The sequence below is a fragment of the Thecamonas trahens genome (assembly GCF_000142905.1).
Source record: "Thecamonas trahens ATCC 50062 unplaced genomic scaffold supercont1.54, whole genome shotgun sequence".
Lineage (NCBI taxonomy): Eukaryota > Apusomonadida > Apusomonadidae > Thecamonas > Thecamonas trahens.
This window is the reverse complement of record NW_013657626.1, coordinates 47,357-55,757: the sequence shown is the minus strand read 5'-3', so window position 1 is coordinate 55,757 and position 8,401 is coordinate 47,357. Positions and strand designations below refer to the sequence as shown.

The following is an 8,401-nucleotide window of genomic DNA, read 5'->3' as shown; positions in this document are numbered from 1 at the left end:
CCCACTTCCTTTCAATTATTTGTTATGGCTGTTATCATTACCTCGCTGACTACCCGCCCTCAATTATTTTGTTGTTCTGTTAATCGTTACCTCACCTCTGGGAAAACGTTTCCCTCCCCCCCCCCCACCCACACACAGGTTGATGCTATGCAGTCGCTCTTCACCGAGTTTGATGTGGACAACTCGGGCGACCTCAACTTTAAGGAGTACCTCCAGCTGGTGTACTACTGGCAGGAAATCTCGTCGTACGACGACTTGTTCCCCTCAGACTCGGCCGGCGTCGTCCAATCGGCATGCAAGCGGCTCCGTGCTGGCTTTATGAAGTTTGATCCAGACGAGACGCGGACGCTTGATACCAAGGCCATGCGCTCGTTCTGCACCTCGGCTCTCGGCGGCATACCGGACGAGTTTGATGAGCTCTGGGACGCTGTCGTCCATCCGTCCAAGCCTGATCTTGTCTCGGTCTCGCGGTTCATGATGTTCCTATACATGTATGCGTACCCGGAGGGCACGTACCGGATCATCAAGGTGCCGGTGGGCGGCGTGCCGCTTGCCAAGCCCACGCCCGGCAAGGCCAAGAGCAAGGGCAAGCACAAGCACAAGCACAAGCACAAGCACAAGCGGCGCGGATCCAAGGCGCCTATTCCGCTCAACCTTGGTGACGAGCCCGACTTGGCCGACACCTCGCTGACGGTCGACTCGGACGCCGAGGCTGGAGCTTCGTCGTCGGAGCTCCGCGCCGAGCCGCAGGAGATCCAGATGGTGCAGGGCGAGAACGAGTTCTGCGTCCCAGCACACCGCCACCCGCTCCCGATCTTGCAGCCGCAGGGCGTGACTGGGACGTGGAGCTGCGCCATTTGTGCGACGACGGGTACTACCCCTACCCACTGTTGCACCAAGTGCTCGTACGTTCTCTGCACCGACTGCTTCTCCAAGTCTAAGGACGGCTTGTTCGAGTCGGCGCCGGCGCTCGAGTCCGACGCCTCGACGTCGGACGGTGCGAACCCGATCACCAACTCGGAGCTGTGGCAAATGCTCACCGCCATGTACCGCGTTCTCGAGCGTGACTTCTCGCTCTATGACACCGACGGCGACAACGTCATCGACGAGTCGGAGCTCCTCCTTGGCGTCCACAACACCCGCAACGTCGTTAACATTGTCGGCCGCCTTCAGCGGATTTTCCAGAAGGTCGACACCGATGCCAACGGGACGCTCGACTTTACCGAATGGCTGCACTTTGTGTACTCGCTCGTTCGCCGCTCGTCGTACGCACAAGTGGTCGCCCGGACCGCCAATGCCACGGTGGTGGTCGAGGGCATGCGCTGGCTCCGCTCGGCGTACGAGCAGACCGACGCCGACAACAACAAGCGTCTTGACCGCGATGAGGTCATCGAGTTTCTCAACACCTACTTTGGCGGCGTGCCCTCGCACTTTGCCGACCTCTTTGAGCGGTTGCAGGATCCGAGCCGCCACGTCCTCGACTTTGTCGACTTTCTCCACCTCCTCTACGAGCTCGTCTTGCCGCAGGGCAAGTACGCCGGCCTCCCGCGCCGCTCGCGCCGTCGCAAGCGCGAAAAGATCCCGCTCGTCGAAAAGCCCCCCGTTGACGAGCAGGCCTCGGTCGTGGTCTTCCCGCGCCTCACCGACATCACCATCGACGAGATCGAGCTCGGGCGGACGCTCGGCGAGGGCTCGTTCGGCAAGGTCTTCCTCGCCAAGCTCCGCGGCCTGGACGTTGCTGCCAAGTTTCTCACCGAGCAGTACACCGAGGACGTGCTCGTTGACTTCCGCAAGGAGACCGAGCTCATGTCCGAAATGGACCACCCGAACTTGGTCTTCCTCATTGGCACTGCCGACGAGCCGCCCAAGCTCTGCATCGTCACCGAGTACTGCGCCCATGGCTCGCTCTTTGATGTTCTGCAGAAGCAGCGTATCCGCTTTGCGCCCTCGCTCACCCTCTCCATCGCCACAGACATTGCCCGCGGCATGGCTGCCCTTCACGCTATGTCGCCGCCCGTCCTCCACCGTGACCTCAAGTCACTCAACGTCCTCCTCGACGACCGCTGGTCGGCCAAGATCTGCGACTTTGGCCTCTCGCGCTTCTACCTCCAGTCCATTCAGTCCAACAAGTCGCCCATCGGCACTCCGCAGTGGATGGCTCCCGAGGTTATGCAGTCACCGGCCTACGGCCTCAAGGCCGACGTCTACTCGTTCGGCATTGTCCTATGGGAGCTCACCCACTACGCCGTTCCCTTTGCCCACCTCCAGAACCACTTCCAGGTCATGCTCGGCGTCTCCAAGGGCGAACGCCCGCACATCTCGCGATCCACCCCCAAGGTCCTCGCCGCTCTCATGCGCGCCTGCTGGGACGGCTCACCCGACGCCCGCCCGGCCTTTGCCGACATTCTCCAACTCCTCGAGTCGGTCACTGTTGACGATCTGTCGTAGCCCCCCCCCCCCCCCCTCCCCCCCCTCCCCCCCTCCGGAAAGCCCTGCCGTGCACGGAAATGAAGGCCGCCACCTCACACCTCACACAAGCTCCTCCCTCCCCCCCCCCCTCTCTCTCCCTCCCCCCCTCCCGTCCTTTCTACCCCTGATCTGATCTGACAGTCGATTATTCACACCCAGCGGGCGGCACGTGACCCGTGCCCGACGTGCGGCGGCAGCACCCGCCCGACCTTCGCCACCGTGACTCACGTGACCGACGGCGAGTACGACAACGGCGACGACAACGACCACGCCACTCTTCTACACTTTCACTATGCAAGCGACGACTGTAGCCATGCTTGGCATTGTCATGCTCACAGTGGCGATTATGTCGATGACGACGACGGCCATGCCCACGGCCTTGCCAACGACAACCATGACGGGCAGGCGTAGCATGACCGACAAGGTGGCAAGTGGTGGAGGTGCTGGTGTGGCGGTCTCCCTCTCTCAAAAAGGCCTGACGTACATCAAAGACGTGGGCATTGAGCTCATTCTCGCTGAGCTCAAAACCATTTCCGTGCCAACCATTTCTGGCTCGGCAGGCACACCCGTGGGACACGTCGACTACACTCTCTCGAACATTGCCATTACCAACTTGGCTCTGCCAGACTCGATCCTTCAGCTCAAGCCAGGTACCGGCATTCAAGTCGGTGTCTCGTCTGCTGTGTGTGATGTGAGCCTCAATTGGCATTACCGTGAGCACTCTTGGCCACACATCTCCGATCATGGCTCGGCGAGTGTCGACGTCTCCAAGACCACCATCTCCGTCACCGTTGCCATCGGTGAGGCCTCGGGTCGACCCACGGTTGCTGTTGATGCTTCAGAGGTCGACATTGGTTCGTTCCACATCAAGGTCCATGGAGGTGCCTCGTGGCTCTACAACTGGCTCGTCGGCCTCTTCAAGGGCTCGGTCAAGTCCTCGGTCCAGTCCTCGCTCAAGTCGGCCATTGTTGACGCCATCAACAAGCAGGCCGAGGAAGCGCTCGCCACTCTGCCCATCAAGGAGAAGGTCGACAAATACTCGTCTGTCAACTACGCCATGCTCGCCCCGCCAAGCATCACCGCTACCCAGTTCTCGTCGGTCCATCTCGGCCAGTTCCTCTCCAACTCACCGGCGCCGCCCGGCCCCTGGGCTCCAGTCAAGCTCCCGACCACTGTCGACGCCGCCGACGAGATCAACCTTGTCTTCTCGGAGGACGTGGCGTTCTCGGCCGGCTACGTCTACTTTAAGGCCGGCGCTCTCCACACCACCGTCAACGAGCTCCCGTCCTGGTCGCCCGTCTCGCTCAACACCACGTCGATGCGGTTCCTTCTCCCGGCGCTGTACAAGGCGTATCCGGACATGAAGGTCGAGTTTGAGCTCGCCGCCAACGCCACGCCCAACGCCGCCATTTCGCCCGACGGCGCAACGTGCGACGTGCTCGGCAACGTTGCCGTCTACGTTCTCCCCGCCGGCCAGCCGCGCATCTACGCCTTTACTCTTGGCCTCCACCTTTTTGGCACCGGCAAGGTCGCCGTCTCGGCCAACAACATCACCGCCCAGGTCTCGTACGTCGGCTGCAACCTCTCGCTGGCCAACACCACTGCGCCCATCGGCAACTTTAACGTCCAGCTCCTCGACGCCCTCGTCAACCTAGCCGTCTCCAAGGGCCTCGTTCCCTGGATCAACAAGGTCCTCGGCGTCGGCTTCCCCATCCCGGTCGTCTCGGGCATCACCCTCTCGTCCATCGAAGTTGTCTACGGCACCGGCTACGTCGGCCTCGCCTCTGACTTTACCTATGCCCCGCCAACCCTCGGCGATGCCGGCTCCGCAGCCGCTGCGGCCTACAACGCCGCCATGGCTGCCCGTCCCGGCGACGCTGGCGACCTGATCAAGGCCTCGCTCCCGGTCCGCATCGACGAGTAGTGACTTGGCTGTTAACCCTTAACGGTACGGCCGTTCGGACGCGCTGTCGCGCGTCTCAAAGTGAACAACTCGATGAAGCTTGACTTCCAGGTCTCCGGCCGACGCTGCGCGACGCCTGCTTGACCTGCGGCTGGAGATGGGAGGCGTGCCCGATGCGTGGCTTGCACGTGGGGCCTGTCGCCCGACGCTCGTCCCGGCGACGCCCTTGTGTGCAACGTGGCGACGACCTCACTGTTGTCGTGTGGAAGAACTTGATCGACTGCCGTTTCCTGGCAATCTGCTCTCGTCCTCCAGACTCAACAACGTTGTCGTTGCTCGCCGAGTCGACCGTGCGACGCTGGAGCCTCCCCGCCAGCACCGACGCCGCCGACTCCGCGCCGTCGCGCAAGCGGAATCGTCCCTCTGCGCCGACATTCTCGCCAAGAAAGCGCACCTCTGCAGCGGCCGCTCGTCATCACCGCTCGTCATCACCACCTTACCCAGCCTCGCCTGCCGGAGGCTTCATGGTAAGCGATGGCGGCCGCGGACCTTTCGCGCCGCGTGCGGCGTCCATCTCTGCATCGCCGACTGTTTTCTGTTGTGGCAGCCATTAGCACATTGTACTACTCTTTTCCCGCGATCGATGGACGTCTGTGGAGCGTCGCAGAGCGCGCGGCTTGCGCGATGGACGAAATTGTTCATTTCGTACCGTCATGTGTTCAGACTTGCACCGCTAGGCATCGTCGCGCTTGTGCGCCGTGGTGATGGACGGCTCGTTCGGGCCAGGCGGCTTGGGGCCGGGCGGCTTCCAAGCCCGCCGCGCGAGGCGCGAGGCCGAGAGCCGAGCGTCAAGCTCTTTTTGCGGCCACCAGTTGGCCCGCGATCGCGAGGCAAAGATCGCAGCGGACGGCGTTGGCGCAAGCTTGGACGCGTGCTTGCGGGTCGGCGATGGTGACCGCCTGCGCGGCGACGGCGCCAGCGGCATTCGTGAGCCCGAGCTCGGGCGGGACCGCGCCGATGAAGCCGCACCCTGCTGTCCACGCGGCGACGGGGTGGCGCGGAAAATCGAGGCGCCCGGCGAGGCCGCCACCGACATGACTCCGGGCTGTGGCGTGTTGACGACGACGCGGTCGAGGGCGGCGCCATCGCCGACACTGTCGTCCACAAAGGCCAGCGACTGCTCGTTGAGCGCCGCCGCCACCGAGTTGAAGATAGACTCGGAGCCGTTGAACGACGGCTGGTCATCAGCCGACTCCGAGTCGGCCGGCGGCGGCTGATCGTCGCTAAAGAGGGCGCCGCCAGGCGCCTTGGCCTTGAGCTCGGCCAGCAGCGCCCGGAGCTCGGCGTTCTCGGTCTCGTACTCCTCGAGCTGGAAAGTGAGATGGGCGTTTTGCGCGCGGGCGTTCTCCAGCTGCGCAAGCAGGACGGCAGCATCCGCATTGGGGTCAATTGGCTGGCTCTCGCGCGCCGGGCCTGAGGTCATGGCCGGGAGCGGGGCATCCGGCAGCGATGACCGGTAGTGCGAGCCAGCGCGGACGACGGCTTCCAGACCTCGCTTCTCGGCCTCGAGGGTGGACACAATGTCGCGCAGTCGCTTGGCGTCGGTCGACGACGAGTGATCTGCGAGCCGCGACAGCTGCTCGGCGTGGCCGTCGATGGCAGCTTCGCGGTTGCGCAGCTGGTCCTCCAGCTCGGCGATGCGCTCCTGAGAGTCGCGGAGGAGCGCACGGGTGTCGTTGAGCGAGCGGGTGAGCGCGCGGACCTCGGACTGGGCCTCGACCATGCCCTTGTGGGCGTTGCGGAGCTCCGAGTCGCGGTCGAGGTCCATGGACCGTTCGGCCTCGGCGGCTGAGTGGTTGGCGTGGTCGAGCTGGGCGAGCAGCTCGGCCTTCTCGCTCGCGTGAGCATCTTGCTGCTTGGCCAGTTCTTTGTGGACAGCCGAAGTCGAGGCGTGAAGCATCCGCTCCAGCTCGGCGTTCTCGTGCTGCAGCTCGAGGATAACATGCTGCAGCTCGAGGACCTCGGCGGCCTTCTCCGACTCTTCCCGCACCGACTGCAGGCGGCGGAGCTCATCAGCCTCGTTCTTGCTCACCTCGAGCGCCTTGCGGAGCTCGAGCACCTTTTCTCGCTCCTGCGAGAGCAGCGTGTCCTTGGCATGGAGCTGTGCTTGCAAGCCGACCAGGGCGCCTGCGTGAGCCTGGTTTGATGCGGGAGTTCCAGACTGCAGATTAGATCCCAAGAGCTCCACCTCTCTCCGAGCGTTCTCCTCCTTCAGCTCGTTGAGAAGGGAAGATCTTCCAGGAGTAGCGATGATGGACTCGATGGCAGCGGTGGAAGGAGGACCAAATAGCAGCTTTGTGGTTTGATCCAGCCTGCCCGACGAGAAATTGTCGCTCGTCGAGTCACTCTTTTTCCCGTTGGGCGTAATGCGATGAAATGGCGGAAGTGTGGCAGAGTCCGAGCCAACCGAGCCATGCGTGGCTGCCAGGTCGCTCCGTCGCTTTCCTGCCCATACTTGGTCCTCACTCACGTAGTAGCGGTCAGGAATGGCTCGCTGTTGCTCCTCTATTCCAAGGTGTGCCATACGAACTGTCACCCTGTTTGAGTTGCGTGGTCGTCGTGTAGCCCGCGTACTACCTCCTCCCGTCGCCGTCGGCTCCTGGCGGAGGGGGGGTGCGGGGGCTGGGGCTGGGGCGGAGGCGGCGAGCCGGTTGCTCGTCAGCCAACTGCTGGCACTCGACCGCCGCCCAAAGATATGACAAGAGTGACTTTGATGTTGGTTGGAAGGAGGAGGGAGGGGAGGGAAGGCGAGGTGAGGGGAGGGAAGGGGAAAAAGGACATCATGATGAGGATGTAGCGGCAGTGGTGGAGGAAGGGAGGATGACGCGGGAGGGATCGGCGAGTTCGGCTTCGGCTTCGTCGAGAACAAGGAGGTTGTTGACGATGCCGTCCGAGCCGACGCAGATCGGAAGGTAGGAGATAAGGTGCCATTCGTCATCGACGACCAACTTGTAGGTGTGCTCGCCTGGAGGAATGAGGACTGTGACCGAGGCCTTTGCACCGTCTGCGGTGATGGTGAGAGGGATGGAGACTGCCCACGGCGGCGAGGTGAACGATCCGCGCAGCACCGCCGAGGTGCACGGGTACTTCCACACAAACGTGTGCTTCACCAGCTTTGTCGTCGTCATGTCGATGCTGGGCGAGGCCACAAACACGTTGCGCTGCGTCGCGAAATGGAGTGAGTCAGGCGGCCGTAATCAGTCGTATACATCCCACGCATGGCTATCCACCACACGCATGGTAGTCAGGCGCATAGTGATCAGGCGCATGGTTGTCAGGCGCATAGTGATCAGGCGCATGGTTGTCAGGCGCATAGTGATCATGCGCATAGTGACCAGACGCACAGTGATCAGGCGCACAGTGATCAGGCACATAGTGATCAGGCGCATGGTTGTCAGGCGCATAGTGATCAGGCGCATGGTGATCAGGCGCATAGTGACCAGGCGCATGGTGATCAGGCACATAGTGATCAGGCACATGGTTGTCAGGCGCATAGTGAACAGGCACATGGTTGTCAGGCGCATAGTGATCAGGCGCATGGTGATCAGGCACATAGTGAACAGTTGCATGGTGCCCCCTCCTCATCTCATCACCCCATGAGCAACGTACCACCAAGGGAGCTTCCCAAGTGGAAGAAAACGACTCTTGAGTCCTTGGATCACCCAACATTGAAAACGAGGGAGACTCTGCATGAAACGACGGAGGTGTCGATGCGGTGAAAACATCACCACCTGCATGTTGCCCGACTCCCGTGCCACCAGCAGCACGACCAGCACCATCTCCACCACCACCACCAGCACCAACACCAGCACCAGCACCAGCACCAGCACCACTGCCGCCTCGTCGTCCAGGAATAGTCACAGACACACTTCGACTTGCTGACATGGTTCCCTTCCCCAGTCAGTGAGGTGTGGCCAGGTGGCCTCAATACGCCTGTCCCCCCCCCCCCCCCCCCCCCCCCCCGTCTCT

The 8,401-nt window shown here is 62.5% G+C and overlaps 3 protein-coding genes across 3 annotated transcripts in view; 2 read left to right on the top strand and 1 right to left on the bottom strand.

Annotated features, from left to right (window-relative positions):
- Positions 1–2,456, top strand: part of AMSG_09888 (TKL protein kinase) — a 3,078-nt gene extending 622 nt beyond the window's left edge. The window contains exon 2 of the mRNA XM_013898483.1: positions 139–2,456. Coding sequence (XP_013753937.1) covers positions 139–2,448 — 2,310 coding nt within the window. The 3' untranslated portion in view covers positions 2,449–2,456. The remainder of the gene's footprint in view (positions 1–138) is intronic.
- A 425-nt stretch (positions 2,457–2,881) lies between these two features.
- Positions 2,882–4,393, top strand: AMSG_09887 (bactericidal permeability-increasing protein; the record flags this gene model as incomplete). The annotated part of the gene is made up of 2 exons (XM_013898482.1): positions 2,882–2,903; positions 2,943–4,393. 2 exons carry the CDS (start codon positions 2,882–2,884, stop codon positions 4,391–4,393), a joined length of 1,473 nt encoding a protein of 490 aa, XP_013753936.1.
- Positions 4,394–5,019: 626 nt separating this feature from the next.
- Positions 5,020–8,328, bottom strand: AMSG_09886 (uncharacterized protein). The gene is made up of 3 exons (XM_013898481.1): positions 7,792–8,328; positions 7,258–7,593; positions 5,020–6,647 (listed from the first exon to the last, which is right to left on the bottom strand). Exons 1-3 carry the CDS (start codon positions 7,999–8,001, stop codon positions 5,106–5,108), a joined length of 2,088 nt encoding a protein of 695 aa, XP_013753935.1. The 5' UTR covers positions 8,002–8,328; the 3' UTR covers positions 5,020–5,105.
- Between the last annotated feature and the right edge of the window lie 73 nt (positions 8,329–8,401).

Bases quoted from the DNA above. Each gene is read 5' to 3' on its own strand.
- AMSG_09886 (XM_013898481.1), bottom strand. From the start codon at position 8,001: ATGCAACTGTTCACTATGTGCCTGATCACCATGCGCCTGATCACTATG. The intron at 7,594-7,791 runs GTGCGCCTGATC...TTCGCGACGCAG, and splicing joins TCACTATGTGCCTGATCACT to CGCAACGTGTTTGTGGCCTC. The intron at 6,648-7,257 runs GTCATCCTCCCT...CTTCTCAACGAG, and splicing joins AACTCGCCGATCCCTCCCGC to CTGAAGGAGGAGAACGCTCG.